Consider the following 21,395-nt stretch of genomic DNA (forward strand, 5'->3'; position numbering starts at 1 on the left):
GTGGGCAGAGTCTTCCCAAAATTATGCACCCAGACCCGGCAGTAGCCGGAGCGGGATTCGGATAAATACATACATACATACATACATACATACGTATCATCCGAGTGTATGAAGGTCTACTAATGTCGGATCCATTTAATTTTTAGTTATTCGGATGGCAGAGCAACAGATACTGGGCTCGCAACAGGACTACTTTTGTGTTAAATGAATAACAGATTATGAAATAAATGATCAAGGAATATAAAAGCAATTGCAGTCGTTCAAAAGACGAATGACTGGACCTGATGGGATACCAATACAGTTCTGCACAGAGTATGAGAAAGAATCTGCGCCTTTCTAGCAGCAGTTTACTGCAAGTCTCTGTAGGAGTGAAACGTACATAATGATTGGAAAAAAGCGCAGTTCATTCTTGTTTACAAGAAGAGTCGTCGAATACGCGCTCTAAACTAAAGGCCTACATCTCTGACATTGGTCTGTCGTAGAACATTGGAACATGTTTGATGCTTTGGTATTACATTTCTGGAGAACGAAAATCTCATCTGTAGAAACCAACGTGGGTTCCGAAAATAACCATTGTGGAAAATACAGTTCGTTCTGTTCGTCCACAAGATCCAGAGAACAGTAGATACAGATAGGCAGGTGTATACCGTGACTTTTGACTTCCGTGAGGTGTTCGGTACAGTTTTTCTCTGCCGCCTAATCATCAAAATGCAAGCGCACGGAATATCAGACCAACTGTCTGAGTGGGCAGAAGAGTTTCTAGCAAAAAGAAGTCATTCCGAGTGGAGAGAAGTCTTCAGACGTTAAATTAACTAGGGGTGTGCGCCAGGGAAGTGTTATAGGATCATTAGTTTTCACAATACTTCCACATGACCAAGTGGATGTCGTAGGAAATTCCATTAGGCTTTTCGCGGATAATGCTGCTGTATGCACAGACGTCGCGACGCTAGAAAACTGTAGCGAAATGCAGGAAGAGCTTCAGAGGATCGACGATTGGTGCAGGGAGTGGCAATATACCATCAATATATACTAACGTAACGCACTGCGGATACATAGGCAGATAAACCCTTTATTTTTTGATTACACAGTTACAGAACAATCACTGGAAACAGTTACTTCCGTAAAATGTCTAGGAGTTTGCGTATACGGGGTGGTCCATTGATAGTGACCGGGCCAAATATCTCACGAAGTAAGCATCAAACGAAAAAACTAAAAAGAACGAAACTCGCCTAGCTTGAAGGGGGAAACCAGATGGCGCTATTGTTAGCCCTGTAGATGGCGCTGCCATAGGTCAAACGGATATAAAAAACCCCCATTTTTTATTACATATTCGTGTAGTACGTAAAGAAATATGAATGTTTTAGTTGGATAGATGGCGTTGTAATAGTCACAAACGTATAAGTACGTGGTATCACGTAGCATTCCGCCAGTGCGGACGGTATTTGCTTCGTCATACTCGTACATTACCCGTGTTAAAATGGACCGTTTACCAATTGCTGACTGGGTGTTGTGTGACGTCCTTAGGTTAGTTGGGTTTAAGTAGTTCTAAGTTCTAGGGGACTGATGACCATAGATGTTAAGTCCCATAGTGCTCAGAGCCATTTGAACCCATTTTTGAACCAATTGCGGAAAAGGTCGATATCGTGTTGATGTATGGCTACTGTAATCAAAATGCCCAATGGACGTATGCTATGTATGCTGCTCGGTATCCTGGACGACATCATCCAAGTGTCCGGACCGTTCGCCGGATAGTTACATTATTTAAGGAAACAGGAAGTGTTCAGCCACATGTGGAACGTCAACCACGACCTGCAACAAATGATGATGCCCAAGCAGGTGTTTTAGCGGCTGTCGCAGCTAATCCGCACATCAGTAGCAGTCAAATTGCGTGAGAATCGGGAATCTCAAAAACGTCGGTGTTGAGAATGCTACATCAACATCGATTGTACCCGTACCATATTTCTACGCACCAGAAATTGCATGGCGATGACTTTGAACGTCGTGTACGGTTCTGTCAATGGGCACAAGAGAAATTACGGGACGATGGCAAATTTTTTGCACGCGTTATATTCAGTGACGAAACGTCATTCATTCGCCAACAGCGGTAACGTAAACCGGCATAATATGCACTATTGGGCATCGGAAAATTCACGATGGCTGCGACAAGTGGAACATCAGCGAGCTTGGCGGGTTAATGTATGGTGCGGCATTATGGGAGGAAGGATAATTGGCCCCCATTTTATCGATGGCAATCTAAATGGTGCAATGTATGCTGATTTCCTACGTTATGTTCTACCGATGTTACTACAAGACGTTTCACTACATGACAGAATGGTGTTGTACTTCCAAAATGATGGATGTCCGGCACATAGCTCACATGCGGTTGAAGCGGTATTGCATAGCATATTTCATGACAGGTGGATTGTTCGTCGAAGCACGTTCACCGGATCTGACGTCCCCGGATTTCTTTCTGTGGGGAAAGTTGTAGGATATTTGCTATTGTGATCCACCGGCAACGCCTGACAACATGCGTCAGCGCATTGTCAATGCATGTGCGAACATTACGGAAGGCGAACTACTCGCTGTTGAGAGGAATGTCGTTACACGTATTGCCAAATGTATTGAGGTTGACGGACATCATTTTGAGCATTTATTGCATTAATGTGGTATTTACAGGTAATTACGCTGTAACAGCATGCGTTCTCAGAAATGATAAGTTCACAAAGGTACATGTATCACATTGGAAGAACCGAAATAAAATGTTCAGACGTACCTACGTTCTGTATTTTAATGTAAAAAACCTACCTGTTACCAACTGTTCGTCTAAAATTGTGAGCCATATGTTTGTGACTATTACAGCGCCATCTATCACAAAGCGAAAAAAGTGGTCCAACTAAAACATTCATATTTCTTTACGTACTACACGAATACGTAATAAAAAGGGGTTCCTATTTTAAAAAAACGCAATTGACATCCCTTTGACCTATGGCAGCGCCATCTAGTGTGCCAACCATAGCGCCATCTGGTTTGCCCCTTCAAGCTAGACAAGCTTCGTTCTTTGTAGTTTTTTCGTTTGACGCTTATTTCATGAGATATTTGGCCCGGTCACGATCAATGGACCACCCTGTAGAGCCATTTGAAATGAAAACGACCACAGAAAGTTAACCGCAAGCAAGGCAGATGCCAGAGTGAGTTTTGCTGGAAGAATCCCCAGGAAATGTAGTTCATCAACGAAGGAACTATCATACGAAACATTCGTTCGACTAATACTTAAATATTACTCACTGATATTGGTTCCATAAACTCAATGCCCCTATCACTACACAGGATCTCATTGCTACACTCCGCACGAAACGCAATATCGCTCTTGGTCACGATCGTGTCACCTACCGTCACCTTCGTGAAGCTCCTGTCTCTTTCCTCTCCACCCTGGCCGGGCTCTACAATGTAGTCCTGTCCACCGGCTACTACCCCGACCTGTGGAAAACCTCCCGTATCCTGATGTTCCTTAAACCTGGTAAACCGCCGTCCGCCGTCTCCTCCTACCGTCCCATCAGCCTTACCTCGGTCTTCAGCAAGGTCCTGGAATCTATCCTCACCTGCCGCATCCACCAGCATCTCCGCCAGCACCGCCTCCTTCCCATTACCCAGTGTGGCTTTCGGCCGTCCTTCTCTTCCGACGACCTTCTCCTTTACCTCACTCATCTCCTTTCCGAACAGCTTAATTCCCGTCGCTCCGCAGTCTTCCTCTCCCTGGACCTCGAACGTGCTTATGACCGCGTATGGCATTCCGGTCTCCTCTTCAAACTCCAAACCTTCGCCCTTCCCATTAACTATGTCCGTCTGATCGGCTCCTTTCTCTCCCACCGTCCTTCCTACGTCACCATCCATAACACGGATTCCTACATCTTTTTTCCCTCCGCCGGTGTGCCCCAAGGCTCCGTCCTCTCCCCCCTTCTGTACCTTTTATATACGGCGGACATGCCGCCGCCGTCACCCCCGTCCACCTCTCCAGTTTGCCGATGACACCACCTTCCATGCCCTTGCCCCCACCCTGCAGCGCTCCCAACACCTTCTCCAATCCCATCTTGACCGGTTCACCGCTTGGTGCAACCAGTGGTTGCTCAAAATCAATCCCTCCAAAACCCAGGCGATCATTGTAGGTAAAACCACTCCTTCCTTCCGGCTCCTTGATTTCTATCTTACCATCTATGGCCGTCCTATCGCCCTCACCCCCACCCTTAAGTACCTTGGCGTCACCCTCGACCGTCGACTCTCCTGCACCCCCCATCTCCGGACAATCCAAGCCAACGCACTCTCTGAACTCTGTCTCCTCAAGCTCCTTTCCGGCCGTACGTGGGGTCTGGACCCCTCCACCATCCTCCACACCTAAAATCCCTCATCCGCCCTATCCTTTGTTACGCCCATCCAGCCTGGATATCCGCCCCCCCTACCTTTTATAAATCCCTTCAAATCCTTGAACGCCATGCTCCCTGCCTCACCTGTCGCATCCGTCTCCCCTCCTCCACGCAGATTCTGTACGATCTCATTCCGTTCCCCCACCTCCTCCTTTTCCTTGAAAGGATACAGATCCTGTACACCTTCCGCAAACTCGATCCTCCTCACCCACTTGTCTCGCCCATCCTCTCCCCCCCCCCACCCCTCATGCTGCCACGCCTGTATTCCCATGTCCCACCCGGTCTCCATCTTTCCACCCTCCTTACCCTCTGCCAAGGTGGCTTCCGCCAGCTCCCTCTCCCTGATGATGCCCTCCTCCCCTCGATCTACCCCTCCTACCAACTTTGATCCTCCCTCCCTCTTCCTGTGTTTGCTCCTTTGGGCACCCTCCCTTCTCTCCCTCTTCCCTCCCTCCTCCATTTCTCCCCACTCCTCCCCCAGGCTTCCCCTCCTCTGTCCCTCTCCTCCTCCCCCCATCTCCTCAGCCATTGGCATCCTTGTTCTCCCCTCTCCCCCACATCACCCCTCTTGGCAGGTCCCCGGACTCGCACACCCTAAGTGGACATTCGCGCGCCGGAGATCATCGCCATCAGTGTCTCGTGTGTGCCGTCGTGTTTAGTGTTCAGTGTTCACTGTCACACTCCATCGTTCACCAGTGCCATCGACATCTTCAGTGTTTGTGCTTTGTGTCAACAGTCTGTAGTGTGGATTGTCATCGAGTGTGAAAGGCTTCATGTTTTTTATGTTCATGTGTCTACTGTTTTTTCCCCGCCGTTTTGTTCCAACTCATGTGTCTTCTCTGTTTTATCATTGTACTGTCTTTGGCTGAAGAGCGCGTATTGTGCTGCAGCCAGCCCACCTGTTGTACGGGTATTAAAATCACAATAAAGAAAAAAAATATTGGTTCCGTACTAGAAACGACTGAGAGGAAGTAGAGATGCTGCAAAGAAGAAGAACGCTTCGTTACAGGTTCATTTAGTAAGCACGAGACCGTCATCGACATGATCAACCAACTCCGGTGGTACACGCTGCAAGAGAGGTGTTCTGCATCACGGTATGATCTACTTTTGAAGTTCCCAGAGAATACGTTCCTAGAGGAGCCAACCAACATATTACGGAGGGTAACATGCAATCGTTGTTCCCGCGGAACACTCGCGAATTTTCAGGAGAAGGGGGAAATTACAGTGGTACACAAAGTTCTCACCTCCACACACCGTAAGGTAGCTCGCGGAGTGCACATGTAGGTGTCGATCACTTGAGAACCTGTCATGACAAAGAATCATGTTTTGTGCAACAGCAACTATAATTTATTGTAATTATTAACTACAGTTATCTTTTACATCGTAAATGAACGACATATTGGAAAAACTAACATAGAAAGAGACGTACAAAACTACGATATAGAAGCATCAGTCCCACTTACACATTTAGTATCTGTTGCTGTTTGATATCTGAAGGAGTGACGTCTGTGAAGTTTAAGCATTCCAAAATATTTACACTAAGGGCATTCGTTGGCCACATGTTCAACAGTTCGCTCATGAGCTCCACAGCAATAGGGTTGTTAGGTTTCCATTCGATGATTAGGGCACTAATGGCCTGTCTGTATACACCATCTGATAAAAAATATCCGGGCACCACCACGTTTTTCGCAACTGACCACTAGACGTTATGAGAGGCGGACGCGCGAGTGTAAAAGGAGGCAGGATTATTCGGTTTGCAGTGCAAAAGCAGAAACAGCAGAATGGTTCGGTCAGGAGATCTCGACTGGATGTCACATGGACAACAAATCCATCGGAATATTTCAACCTTCTACAGTTGCTCAAGTCAACTATTGATGATGTACTTGTGAAGAGGAAACGCAAAGGAAAACCATAGCTAAACCAAGACCCGACAGACCTCACATAGCTATGGACAGGAACCGTTAAGCACTGAATATGGTGGCTATAACAGTCATATGAAATCATGGGAAGGACTCACTCGTGATTTACAAAACGCTACCATAGAATTGTGCTTAGAGATTAAAAAAAAAAAAATGCGTTGAAATGGTCGAGCAGTTCCTTACGAGCTCCTGTGGAACATACCCTACAAGAGGCATTACATGCAGGGATCGTGACCGAATCAACTTTAATCGACATGGCAGGAATAACTGCGTTACGCAGGATGAGGAGCACTATTTACATACACACAGGAATTGATATATGCACTTGGCACGGTAGTGAGCACCGTCCGTCCTCCTCCCCCCCCCCCCCTCCCCCAGACCACTCGCCAATAGTGAATGCAATGAAGCAACTAAAATAGAAGTTATGAATACGACGTCAAGTGAAATCAAACGTTACGATGACGTCCCTAGAGATCACACGAGGCCTGATTAACTACGTCTTATCTAGCCTCAGTAGAAGTCAGACACCGGAACGAGATACTAGTTCGCACCACGCCATAGTCGGGACCCGATTCCTGCCTTGCCATGCCTTTTTATTAGTTGAGCTATCAGACGAGAGGCAATTGTTATCTGGAATACCCACTCTCTTCTGTGTACTCAAGGAAACACCGTGGCAATATTTCCATCGGCGAATAGAGGCGTGCGACCAGAGATCGCCCTACGAACCAGCGGAGACTATCCTTAAGAATTCCTCATTCCTAGTGAAATTTTAAACTTGGTGACCAGCTCAACGAAAAAACAAAAGAGCGCGTCTCGAACGTTTGAAATGTGCAACGGCCATGCGTGGCGTCAAATTGTTGCTGTGCCATCGCGTGGGAGCATACTTCAGACGCGTAAAGTCAAAGACACCATACAATCGACCCTAAATGTGTGGCCGGAGATATCCTTTTCAAAGCTGCTATTGTCCAGAAAATTTTACGCCCAGCCGACAAAGGCGAGATAACTCGTCACCGCCCCCTCAGCTGCCACGTGGCGTGCGCTGGAGGCAGCACTCCAGGGACCCACGTTTTCCGCCAGACTTCAGAAATAAGCCACAGAGAACTGACACGCACAGTCCATAGGCGCCGAATGGCGTAACTTTCATTAAATTGTGGAATCAGAATTGCTCCTACGTCGCCCTATTAAGAGGTTCATCAACAACACAGAAAAGGCCAAGATGAGGGTACTATTTACATGTTAGATCGTAATTTCTTCTGCTCTGATTGATATCTGCTTGTTCTCACATTAAAATGATTGGCGGAAATTAAACTTAAACGGAAACAGAGGTTGACTTTCATGAAACGAGTTAGCCAGAAATGGGCGGGCACGTTTCATCACGGGGTAGAAAACCGATCGTCACTGTCTTATGTCCACCTTATTTATTTGTCTGCTTTGCTACCTGCTGATGGACTGAAAGGCCGTATTATCTGGCTTGGGATAGAGATGAGGACTGCAGCCCCACACTTTTATTGATCAAGAAAGTGTAACCTCTTTCGAGAGGGTTACTATCTTCACAAACAGGTATCAGGAGGCAAAGTAAACAAAAAGTCAAGAAAAGTAGAAAGACACGAGTAAATAAGGGATCCGACGGATTCCTCTCAAGTGAAAGCAGTGTTGGTGGGAATATCCGAAGGAAGATGCCGCTGCTTAGGACCCCTGAAACGGTAAACGGAAGAATGCGTGATAGACTAGGAGATATAGAGATTGAAAACAGGATGCGGAAAGCTCAGCAGCGTAGTAACCTGAGGTGAGGAAGGAAAGAAAGAAGGAATGAAGGAAGATAGGATCTGACGTCCCATTGACATCCAGGTCGTTAGAGATGGATCACATTCTCGGATTGTGAAAAGGATGGGGAAGGAAATCGTGCCCTTTGAAAGAAACCAGCCCGACATTTGCCTGGAGCGACTTAGGTAAAGCATAAAAAATCTAAATCTGGATGCCCGGACGCGGGTTTGAACCGTCGTCCTCCCGACCGCAAGTCCAGTGTGCTAAGCACTGCGCCACCTCGCTCGGTAACCTGAGGGAGATTGAGAGATCGGCACTACATCTAAAATACTGATAATCGTCGGATAAACAGTAACTAGGATTAAAACCCATAGGCAAACAACTCTCATAATATCAGATAAGCGAAAGTGGGAAAGCACAGAAAAAATATGCAATCAACATAATGTGTCGGTGAAGGAGGAAGAGCACAAATAAAATCTTTTCTTCAGTAGGATAAATGACGGTTTTTTTTAGGTACAGCGGGTCATTAAGGATGATTATTTGGAAAATAGTAAAATAGTGACTAGTAACATTATTCGAACTTCTGTAAAGTGAACTAAAGCGGGAGGCTCCGAGACCTGCTATCAGAAAAGAGCTGAAGCACCAAATAGCGCGTCCATTCAGACAAAGGTCTTTATAATAACGAAAGCGCATTATTTGGCCTGCTGAATAATTTCCCACCTACCCATATTTGGTCTCATGTAACTTTCAACTGTTTTCTAACAACGTCGTTATGACAATCAACTGCTATTTATGAAGCATAAAACATTGTTCTCGTAAGGCTCATTCAAGGTCCCGAGCTGCTTGAAATGCTCATTTGCGATCATTATGTCTTATCTCAAACCACTCACTTTAGAAAGCTTTACATCTGTGTAATTTTAGACCTATAGGCTTGGGACACATCTCGTATAACTGTCCGGAGCCTGTCTTAATCTACACGAAGTGTGTGGTAAGTGTTTGTACTTTTGGAAATATGGTGGCAAGCGCATGGACGAATCACGAAACGAAGTTTCCTCTGTAAACTCATTTGCATTCAGTTTCATGTTATTCATTGTGTATGTGTGTGTGTGTGTGTGTGTGTGTGTGTGTGTGTGTGTGTGTGGAGTCTTCGTTTGAAAACAAACAAACAGTGTTTCCTTACTTTTGTCCTTCTTTTTAGGGCAACTCAGTATTACGCTCAACTCAAACTTCTACCAGCCGGCCACCAATTCATCAGAAGACATCGAGGCTGCAGAAAGGGCCTTGCAGTTTAATGTAAGTTCAAAGTCATTCATTTGTATACATGTTGGTCTGGTCACTGAAGTCGCAACAGCAGAAAGAACAGTAAACAACGAAGCTTTAAATTTTGTGTTTTGGACAGTTTCCGTCACAGTTTGTTCCAAAAATTTTATTAGTGGTGAATAGTGTCCGACTAGACTGTCCTGTCTCAAGCGATAGCCTTCATTGTAATTAATGTTAACACGCATTTTCACCAGTCCACTCATACGTACATTAACTTTTATAGCGAAGGCTATGGTTTGAGAATGGAAAATGTAGTCCGGAAATAGTCAACACAAATTAAAATTTATGAAGGCAACTGTGACAGAAACTGAAGAAGAAATAGAATTTAGTAAACCAAGTTGCTGGTCTTTGCTCCTACATTATGTCGGGACTTCCAACAAAATTTTATTTAATGTGCATAGCAGAAAAAAAATACGGTGCTAGGATTGTAGATGATATGGAAGTAAACAGATGCGACTGTAATACATACACACTATACTTCTGGAAACAGCAATAGCTCTTACCGAACTGTGTGTCGAGTCTAGCTGAAGGTGGATGGCAGATATACCGGGTGATTCAAAATTCATATTACAGGCTTTTAGGGCTTCTACAGGGGACTTAATAGATAATGTTTTGATGAGGAAACAATGTTCCGAAACGTACCGTTTGGACATAAAATGTCTGAAGATGGGATCACTTTCAAATATCCCACTTCACACTACGCACGTCAGGCTGAGAATATGGCGCCTTGGACAGTCTCTTCGTGAGAGTGCGACAACGACTACGAAAGATTGGTACGTTCGAAACTAGGAGGGATGGCTGTGGTGCTCCACGGATGCGCTGCTGACTTTGAGGAGGAGGTTCTTCGTCACGTAGAAGAGAACCCGATGACTAATACTCTAAACATTGGTCATGCCATGTGCTCCTCCAGCAGTCTGCTCAGAGCTCGTTGTCGGGAGATCTGAAAGTCGTTGGACCCTCAAACTGATTTTGCATTTAGACGGTACATGGGATCCTTACCAAAATTTCGGTACGTGGGATCCTTACCAAAATTTCGTCCACAACGTCTCCTCTGAAACCTCCTTTTTTTGTCATCAGTCTTCTGGCTGGTTTGATGGGGCCAGCCACGAACTGCTCTCCTGTGCCAACCTCTTCATCTCAGAGTAGAACTTGCAACCTACGTCCTCAATTATTTGCTGGATGTATTCCAAACTCTGTTTTCATTTACAATTTGTGCCCTCTACAGCTTCCTATAGTACCATGGAACTAATTTCCTGTCGTCTAAATAGATTTCCTATCATCCTAACCCTTCTCTTTGTGAGTGTTTTCCACACATTTATTTCCTCTCATTCTGTGCAGAACTTCCTCATTCCTTACCTTATCAGTCCATCTAATTTGCATCATTGGAGTGTAGCACCACATCTCCAGTGCTTAGATTCTCTTCTGTTCCGGTTTTCCCACACTCCATGTTTCACTACCATACAGTGCTGTGCTCCAAACTTACAAACTAAGAAATTTCCTCGTCGAACTAAGAGCTATGTTTGGCACTAGTAAACTTCTCTTGGCCATGAATGCCCTTCTTGCCAGTGCTAGTCTGCTTTTGATGTCCTCCTTGCTCTGCCCGTCGTTGATTATTTTGATGCCTAGGTAGTGGAATTCCTTAACGCCATCTACTTCGTGACCATCTATCCCGATGTTAAGTTTCACGCTGTTCTCATTTCTACCACTTCTCATTACTTTCGTCTTTCTTCGATTTACTCTCAATTCATATGCTGTACTGATTAGACTGTTCGTTCAATTCAGCAGATCATGCAATTCTTCTTCACTTTGACTAGCAATGTCATCAGCAAATCGTATCATCGATATCCTTTTACCTTGAATTTCAATTCCACTCCTGAGCCTTTCTTTTATATCCATAGTTGCTTCTTCGATGTTCAGATTGAACAGTAGGGACAAAAGACTACATCCCCGTCTGTCTTAGACCATTCTTAATCTGAGTACTTCGTTCTTGGTCGTCCACTCTTTATTATTCCATCTTGTCTCTTGTACATATTGTATACTACCTGTCTCTCCCTATGGCTTACCCCACTTTTTCTCAGAATTTCAAACGTCTTGCACCGTTTTACATTGTCAAACGATTATTCCAGGTTGACAAATCGTATGAATGTGTCTTGCATCCGTTATCAACCGCAACGTCAGAATTGCCTTTCTGGTGCCTTTACCTTTCCTGAAGCCAAACTGATCGTCATTTAACACATCCTCAATTTTCTTTTCCACTCTTCTGTGTATTATTCTTGTCAGCAACTTGGATGGATGAGCTGTTAAGCTAATTGTGCGATAATTCTCGCACTTGTCAGCTCTTGCAGTCTTCGGAATTAAGTGGATGATATTTTTCTGAAAGTCAGATGGTATATTGCCGGACTTGTACACTCTACACACCAACGTGAATAGCCGTTTTGTTGCCACTTACTCCAATGATTTAGAAAATCTGATGAAATGTTATCTATCCCGTCTGCCTTATTTGACCTTAAGTCTTCCAAAGCTCTCCTAAATTGTGATTCTAAACTGTGGATCCCCTATGTCTTCTAAATCGATTCTCGTTTCTTCTTCTATCACATCAGACAAATCTTCCCTCTCATAGAGGCCTTCAGTGTATTCTTTGCACCTATCCGCTCTCTCATGTGCATTTAACAGAGGAATCCCCGATGCATTCTTAATGTTACCACGCTTGTTTTTAATTTCACTGAAGGTTATTATCACTTTCCTATATGCTGCGTCAGTCCTTCCAAGACTCATTTCTTTTTCGATATATTCACAGTTTTCATACAGCCATTTCGTCTTAGCTCCCCTGCACTTGCTACTTATTTCATTCCTCACGACTTGTATTTCTGTATTCCTGAATTACCCTGAAAATTTTTGTGCTTCCTTCCTTCATCGATCAGTTGAAGTATTTGTTCTGTTACCCATGCTTTCTTCTCAGTTACCTTCTTTATACCTATATTTTTCTTTCCGTCTTCTGTGATTGCCCTTTTCAGAGATGTCCATTCCTGACTACCGAGCTGTTCTTCATTGCTGTATCTATAGCTTTAAGAACTTCAAGCGTATGTCGTAATCCCTTAGTACTTCCCTATTACACCTCTTTGCATATTGATTCTTCTTGGTCAATCTCTTAAACATCAGACTACTCTTCATCACTATTACATTGTGATCTGAGTCTGTATCTTCTCCCTATTACTAGCTGAAGTTTATTACAGAACTCAGTCTGTTTCCTCTCTCAGTCGTTGTCCCAAGCCCATATTCTCCTGTAACCTTTTCTTCTACTACTTCTCCTTCGACTCATAACCAGTCCCCCATGACTATGAGATTTTCATTTCCCTTTACGAGCTGTATTATCCTTTCGATATCCTCATATAATTTCTGTGCCTCCCGTTCTTCAGGTTGTGATGTCGCTACGTATACCTGAACTATCGTTATCGGTGTTGGTTTCCTGTCGATTCTGGTAAGAACAGCCCTATCGCTGAACTGTTCACAGTAACTCACTCTCTGCCCTATCTTTCTATTCATAACGAATCTTACTCCCGTTATAATATTTGCTGTTGCTGCTGATATTACTCTATACTAATCTGACCAGAAATCCTTGTCTTCTTTCCATTTCACTTCACTGACCCCCTACTATATCTAGATTGAGCCTTTGCATTTCCCTTTTCACATTTTCTAGTTTCCCTACTACGTTCAAGCTTCTGACATTCCACTTCCCGACTAGTAAAACGTTAACCTTTCGTTGGTTATTCCATCTTTTTCTCATGGTCACCTCTCCTTTGGCAGTTCCCTCACGGTAAGGGAATCTTCTGCCAATGGAGAGATCATCATGACATGTCCTGTAATACACGTTATGTGTCTTTAATGCGCGTTTTGATTACTAATCAAAGACGCTACCCCTAGTCCATGGGTAGACTCTACAATACCTAGACGCCTGTAATAGTAATTTTGAGTCATTCTGTAGGTACGTCAGTCTTTGCTCTTACAGCTCCGTGGTAGTTGACAAGTGGCAGCGTGTCACTCTTTCGGCAACCAGTGACCAGATGTTTTCAGTGGATGGGACGTCGGGTGAACGTGCTGAGTGGGGGACAATCGAAAACCCTCGGTATAAGCGTAGGCCAGGACAGCACAGGCAATATCCAGTCTTGCATTATTTTGCTGAAAGCTCATGGTCACCTCGAAGGTAGTTCTTGGCCTTTACACATCAGAAATGTAACGCCTGATGTCCAAATTACCAGCTGCACGACACTGAGGAGGCCGTGATGTCCACCCAATGGCAGCCCCCTTACAATCACAGTAGGTGGTGGGCTAGTATGACGAGGATGAATGCAATATGACAACGTTCGGTCTCCTCAGAGCCTTCGTACGTGGATACGCCCATGATGATTCCGTACGCAGAACACGAACGATGTGGTGCGCTTCTTGAGTCTAATGTGGTCAGTGGGCGCACTGCTGTCCATCTCTGTCGCCATGTGAAGGGGGAAGCCGTGCTCATAGTCCACAGCGTTGCAGAAATCATCGCACTGACTGTGTTGATACTTGTGTCAAACGAAAGCATTTCACGACCTCAAATAAGTGAAGTGGTTGTACGATGCTGCATTGTCAATCGAACAACCTAGGTCCCATCCGTGGGAGGTCACTTGAGCCGTTTGGACCATGCTTAGTGTTGAGTACACACTGATCAGCTAGGATATTATGACCACCTATCTAATAGCCGGTAGGTCCACCTTTGGCACTGATAACAGAGGCAGTGCGTATTGGTGTGGAAGGAATGAGGCCTTCGTAGGTCGCTGGAGGGGTTTGACCCCATATCTGCACACACATGTTAAATAATTCCGGCACAATGAATCAGATCCCAGATGCGTTCGATCGGGTTCAGATTTGGCGAGCTGCGTGGCCAGCGAATCAATTGGAACTCATCATTGTGTTCTTTGTACCACTCCATCACACTTCTGGAGCTGTGACATGACGCATTATCTTGTTGTAAAATGCTACTGCCGTCGGGAAACTTGATCTTCACGAAGGGGCGTACGTGATCTGCAACCAGTACGACACTCCTTGGCCGCCAAGATGCCTTGTAGAACTCTACTGGACCTGTGGATGGCCATGTGAATCTGGAGCCTCCGCCAGCTTGTCTTCGTCCTTAAGTACAGCAGTCAAAGAGCTGCTCCCCTGGAAGACGATGGATTCACGCCCTCTCTTCGGCATGATGAAGAGAGTATCGGAATTCATCAGACCGCGTAACGCTCTGCCACTGTGCCAACGTCCAATGCCGAAGGTCACTTGCCCATTTCAGCCGTAGTTGCCAATGTGTTGGCGTTAACATTGGCACATGCATGAGTCGTCGTCTGTGGTGGCCCATCGTTACGAGTGTTCGGTGCACTATGTGCTTAGACACACTTGCACACAGTCCACCGCTTGTGCTGTTTTACCACTCTGCCCAGCCTATGACATCCAATATCTGTAGTTAGGGGTAGCCGCCCAACCTCACATGAGGACGTGGTTTCACCTTGGTTTCGCCACTTGTTGAAGAAAATCACCGCAGCACTCCTCGAACACCCAAAAAATCGTGCAGTTTCCGAAATGCTCGTGCCGAGCTTCCGGGCCATCATAATCTGCTGTCGATCAAACTCAGATACATCGCGCGCCTTCCCCATTCTACACACGGACAGCACGCTAACTGATACTATATGAATCGTGCATGTGTATGACTAGCAGGCATTCGTCGCTAGGTGACGCTGCTATTGCTTGGACGAGTTTATATCGATAATAAGTCGGTGTTCATAATTGTTGAATTATGATACGTGCTGGTAGATGTTTCTCCTTCTTACTGTACAATATGCACAACGTGATACTGCCGCAAGTAACAAACGCAATTTTTGAGTGAGAAACCCGCAGCATTATCTTTCGTTACATAAAGATTACAGATGCAGTCATTCTCAGCTACCTGAGGTTCGCTGAAATGCTGATAATTGGCACATCTGCGAATCTAGTACTGTACATTCTACCACAGTTTGACATACTTTACATTTCACCTTCATGAAGTTTCAGTTTTAGTGGCCAGCAGCACACTTTATATATTGAAGTTGTGCACGGATATTACTCACTTTTCTTTAACTGGCTCAGTGATTGTAAGAACTTTAGTTATTACGAAGGAATTGAGATCAGATTTACACTAGTTTGTTATTCTGTGAGGAGCAGCCAATGAAAAGCGAACACCCACCATAAATGGATCATGGAATGCTTTCATTTAAAAGTAATCACCACACGCGTTAAATTATTTGGGAGACGAGACGATAAATTCCTGTTTCGTAGAACGCAGTCGATCGCTGACGGATGAACAACAACCGCATCCACTCACGCGCTTCCTCGCCCGACTAAAACCGACATCCATGCATGTCTTTCTTCAGGTCGCCAAAAATGTGAAAAATCACACAGTGAAAGTCCGGGCTGTATGGAGGATGCTAGAATGTTTCCCAACCAAATCGCTGAAACGTAGTCTTCGTCCGAATAGCAGTATGGGGGCGGGCGTTGTCGGTCAAGATTCCCTCCGACAGCATTCCTAAGCATTTGGACCTAATGGTGCGTCGCAATTTCTGAAAAGTTTCTTCATAGCGCTGTGCATTGATTATCCATCCACGCTTGAGGAACTCGGAGAGCAGGGGGCTCCTGTAGCCGATAAAAAAATGTTCAAATGTGTGTGAAATCTCATGGGACTTATCTGCTAAGGTCATCAGTCCCTAAGCTTACACACTACTTAACCTAAATTATCCTAAGGACAATCACACACACCCATGCCCGAGGGAGGACTCGAACCTCCGCCAGGACGAGCCGCACAGTCCATGACTGCAGCGCCCAAGACCGCTCGGATAATCCCGCGCGGCAGTCGATAAAAGCTCATCATGACTCTACCGGTACTTGTGTGAACAGATTTTTATTTATTTGGCGGGGGAAATGTAGGACGTTTCCACTACTGGCTGTGCCATTTACCCTCGAGCAGTCTGAATGCTGTTGTATAGAATGATCCTGTTCCACGATAACACCCACCCCCATACTGCCTTTCGGACAAAGATATACATGTGCAGGCTGAGATGATGAATTAAAATTTGCACCAAGGTCAGGATTCGAACCCAGGTCTCCTGTTGTCTAGGTAGTTGCGCTAACCACTACGCCAAACGGGCACAGCGGCTTTGCACCACTGCACGGACTATCATAACACACCTCCCTCTTCAGTACAAATTCCCATTCACACCGCAGCCCACTTGGTATTTACCTGGGTACGAATCGCAGCCTTGGTACAAATTATGAGTCGTCGCTTCAGACTGCATATATACATCACTGATGTTAGAAACTTGAATGGAACACAGGCTACGACTCAACGATTTGGTTGGGAAACATTGCAGCATACTCCATACAGCCCGGAGTGAGTGCAGTTGTTGATCCGTCAGTGGCCCACCGTGGTCTACAAAACAGGAATTGATGGTCTTTCTTCCCAGTGGAATAAATGTCTGAATCCGTATTGTGATTAGTTTTGAATGGAACCGTTCCACGGACCCACTGAGGTGGCTGTTCTGTTTTCAGTTGACAGCCACTTATACAGGGTATACGGGTATTTTTTTTTCTTTTTTGAGTCATCAATCTTCTGCTGGTTTGATGCGGGCCGCCAACAATTCCTCTCTTGTGCCGACCTTTTCATCTCAGAATAGTAACTGCACCATGCGTCCTCAATTATTTGCTGGATGTATTCCACTCTCTGTCTTTCTCTACAGTTTTTACCCTGTACAGCTCACTCTAGTACCCTGGAAGTTGGCTCCTGATGCCTTAACAGAAGTCCCCTCATTCTGTCCCTTCTTCTTGACAGTGTTTTCCACATTTTTCTTTCCCCGCCGATTCTGCGGAGAACCAGCTCATTTCTTACCTTACCAGCCCACCTGATTTTCAACATTCTTCTGTAGCACCACATCCCAAAGGCTTTTCCCCACAGTCCATGCCTCACTGTCATACAATGCTGTCTTCCAAACGTACATTATCAGAAGTTTCTTCCTCAAATTGAGCCCTACGTTTTGTACTAACAGACTTATTTTGCCCAGAAATGCCTCTTCCGCCAATACTAGTCTGCTATTTATGTTCTCCTTGTTCCATTCGCGGTACGTTATTTTGCTGCCTAGGTAGGAGAATTCCTCAACTTCACCTACTTTGCGACCATCAATCATGTTGGTAAGTTTCTCGCTGTTCTCGTTTCTGCTGCTAAAGTGAGTAGTATATTATGTTTTCAACATGCTGCTTGCCAGGAGCTCTGTCTGCAAATGCTCCAGCTCCACTGTGTTTGGATGGTCAATCTTTATGATTCTTTACTTTCTTAACGATCATCGTAGTCTAGGGATATCGTCTTTGATGGTGTCACCTCGAAAAGAAGGAAAACTGAGTATTATCCTAATTCAAAATTGTTAAGGCTCTCGTGGCCACTTGTTGACAAACTGCCTATTGGCTTCTGCCTCGATTTCTTCGGCCGACGTTCGTCTGATGATTTTACTGACGTTTCGCCACCACACGTGGCTAGCGTTGTCAAAACTTCACCCTCCATTGCTGATGGTGAACTGGAGCCGAGCTTGCGGCCGCAGACTGTATGTACCTCGCGCGCCATCGTACGAGGGTTCTCCGCAGTCATTTCCGGTTCGGTTCTCCTCTTTGCCACCTGTGACGGTCGTTCGCTGCAGTACGGGAAGCCAGGATCCTTTTACCTTAAGGCTTTCTTCTTTCTTGTTGAAGCTATTCCAGTATTTTTGTACTTCTAAAGCCTCTCTGAACAAGCGTGTGTGATAGTGTTTCTCTACCGCCAGAACGTCCATGTCGGCGAATTTTACTATGTGGTCGGTCTCACACAGCGCGTGCTCCGCCACGGCCGATTTCTCCACCTGCCCCAAACAGCAATGCCGCTTATGATCCTTGATCCTGGTGTGGATTGATCGTCCAGTCATTCCGACATAAGCTTTTCCTCATGTGCATGGTATGCGGTATATTCCCGACATTGCAAGTGGGTCCCTTTTCTCTTTTGCCGAGCTGAGACACTCTTTGATCTTCTTTATCGGTTTGGAAATCGTCTTTACGACGAGTTTGCGCAGTATACGGCCGTTTCTGTCAGTCACTCTGGGAATGTATAACAGAAAGGCCGTAACCAATATTTGTTTTTCTGATTTGTCGCTTTGCCGAGTGTTTGGATCTGTTACAGTTCTAATATAACTTGTGGAGCACCCATTGCTCCTCAGGACACTTTCCAGTCGGCCGGTGTGGCCGTGCGGTTCTAGGCGCTACAGCCTGGAACCGCGTGACCGCTACGGTCGCAGGTTCGAATCCTGCCTCGGGCATGGATGTGTCTGATGTCCTTAGGTTAGTTAGGTTTAAGTAGTTCTAAGTTCTAGGGGACTGATGACCTCAGAAGTTAAGTCCCATAGTGCTCAGAGCCATTTGAACACTTTCCAGCTGTTGCATTGCGCGTCCGAGGTTCTGCGGCTCACATATTCGTCCTGCTCGCGTTACGTGCGTATTAATCATGCCTCTTTTCTGGCTCTGGTGGTGATTTGATAAATTGTGCAGGTATCGGCCCGTGTGTATCGGTTTTCGATACACGCTGTGTCCCAGGTTTTCGCCATCCCTTGTGACGTAGAAATGATATTTCTTGTCCTTTTCTGCTTCCATTCACGTGGAATGGCAATTTCTACGAACAGCTGGAAGGCGTCGCCATGGGTAGACCTCTTAGTCCAGTGGTGGCCAACTTCTTTATGGAACATTTCGAAGCACAAGCACTAGACGTGGCGGTTTGTAAACCTAAGGTGTGGTACAGATATGACGATGATACTTTCTTTGTGAGGAGCCATGGTGAAGAAAAGCTCGGTGACTTCCTAAGACACTTGAACAATCTCCGTTCCAACATAAAATTTACCATGGAAGTAGGAAAGGATAAGAAACTACCGTTTCTAGATGTGCCTTTCTGCCATACATTCCCAGAGTGACTGACAGAATCGGCCGTATACTGCGCAGACTCGTCGTAAAGACGATTTTCAAATCGAAAAAGAAGATCAAAGAGTGTCTCAGCTCGGCAAAGGGGAGAAGCGACCCACTTTTCCAATGCCAGGAATATACCGCATACCATGCATATGCGGAAAAGTTTATGTCGGAATGACTGGACTATCAATCAACACCAGGATCAAAGAACATAGACGACATTGCAGGTTGGGGCAGGTAGAGAAATAGGCCGTGGCAGAGCACTCACTGTGTGAGACCGACCACTTAGAAGAGGGGAACCGAACCGGATATGATCGCGGAGAAGCCTCGTACGTTGGCGCGCGAGGTACACTCTTTGACATAAAACTCGACCGGCGGCCGGCCGCTGCACAGGCTAAGTCCGCGCCGATCGCGACATGGGACAAATAAACTGACCGACTCGCTAATTCTCTAAGTCTGATTATCTGCACAATCTGGCAACACTGTAGACTGCGGCACTTCCTGGAGGAAGTCTTGTCCCATGATAGAGAAAACCGTGAGCTGGTTACGCCTGTGGTCTAGCGGTAGCGTGCGTTGTTTCTATTCACGATGTCTGTGGATCGAGAGCAGCTGGCACAACGTATTTTTATAGCCTCTTCAGTCTGAATGCTGCAGACGTGAATGTAATGGTAGCACAAATTCAATCTATTTCGCTTTCTGACACACCGATATCAAAATTTTATCCAGTAACGATTTTGCGGCAGATTTCCTGCAGAGTGTCCTCCTCTGGACGCCGTATGTGGCAAGGCTCCGGGATCCATTTGCTGGCTACTGGCAGCGGCCGTGGCGACAGCAGTGGCCTTGCTCTCCCCCGTTCTTTATCGAAAGCGCCTGCTACCATTCATCGCTTTTAAAACGCTTTATTATTAAATGTTGCTCCACAGAAAATTTCTACGGGTTCCATTCACGCTCGAATGCAACGGATACAGATGCCCAGATCAGTAGGTGGGTATTATATTACATTAATCGGCAAGGGCTGAGTATGGCCCGAAATTAATTTTATGGACTGGGACGAAATTAAACCACCTCACTACTTTCGATGAATTTATAAATGCTTCATATATCATTTCTTTTCCTTTCAAAGTCAGTTATTTGTGCAACTTTTGGCCATTATTCAGATGTTTCCGTCAAGCCAGACTGAGCGCCTGTGGTGTAAAGTGTATTACAGTTCTTGTTTCATTCCTTATGGTAAGTCTATGCGATACACTGTGTGAATACCTTTCAATGCATGCTCTGCAGCAGTGCAGGAACACTGCACATACGGAGTTCCTTGTATGGATTCATAAAGTATTTAACGTTGATCGGAGGTGATAGTTAAGGTCATCAGATTTAAACCAGAAAAATTTATCGTTTTGGAGGTTTCAGAGAGCGGAAAGGACCTGATAACGCCGGTGTCAGAAAACGTCTGCAGTTAAATGCTATTGCAATAATTTAGAAGAGAGGAACTATAGCAATCAACATGTGCACTTAATATTTCTCTGCCTCGTGATGACTGGGTGTTGTGTGATGTCCTTAGGTTAGTTAGGTTTAAGTAGTTCTAAGTTCTAGGGAACTGATGACCATAGATGTTAAGTCCCATAGTACTCAGAGCCGTTTGAACCATTTGCACTTAATAAACAACCTCCTGACACGCTAGACCTATATGACGAACAAAGCCCAAATTCGTATCGTTGACAATTGGTTTGAATCTTTTCAGGAACTATTTTACAGTGAAGCACCTTGGCATTTGCAAAGCAGACATCCATGATATTAACATAATTTACTAAGTCGAAATGGCACGAACACTGATGTGTAAAGGCATTCTTCAGATTTCGTATAAGGAATTTTTACTAGCAGTTTGCAACTCCATTAATTAAAATGGAAAATAAAAGGCTGTATTCAGCGACTTTCACCGATACTGGAACTGCAACCTTAT

The 21,395-nt window shown here is 45.3% G+C and overlaps 1 protein-coding gene across 1 annotated transcript in view; it reads left to right on the top strand.

The window, feature by feature from the left end:
• Positions 1-21,395, top strand: part of LOC124805597 (myrosinase 1-like) — a 303,345-nt gene that overhangs the window by 191,352 nt on the left and 90,598 nt on the right. The window contains exon 6 of the mRNA XM_047266163.1: positions 9,300-9,394. Within this exon, the coding sequence (XP_047122119.1) occupies positions 9,300-9,394 (95 nt within the window). The remainder of the gene's footprint in view (positions 1-9,299; positions 9,395-21,395) is intronic.

Source organism: Schistocerca piceifrons, chromosome 7, assembly GCF_021461385.2.
Source record: "Schistocerca piceifrons isolate TAMUIC-IGC-003096 chromosome 7, iqSchPice1.1, whole genome shotgun sequence".
NCBI lineage: Eukaryota > Metazoa > Arthropoda > Insecta > Orthoptera > Acrididae > Schistocerca > Schistocerca piceifrons.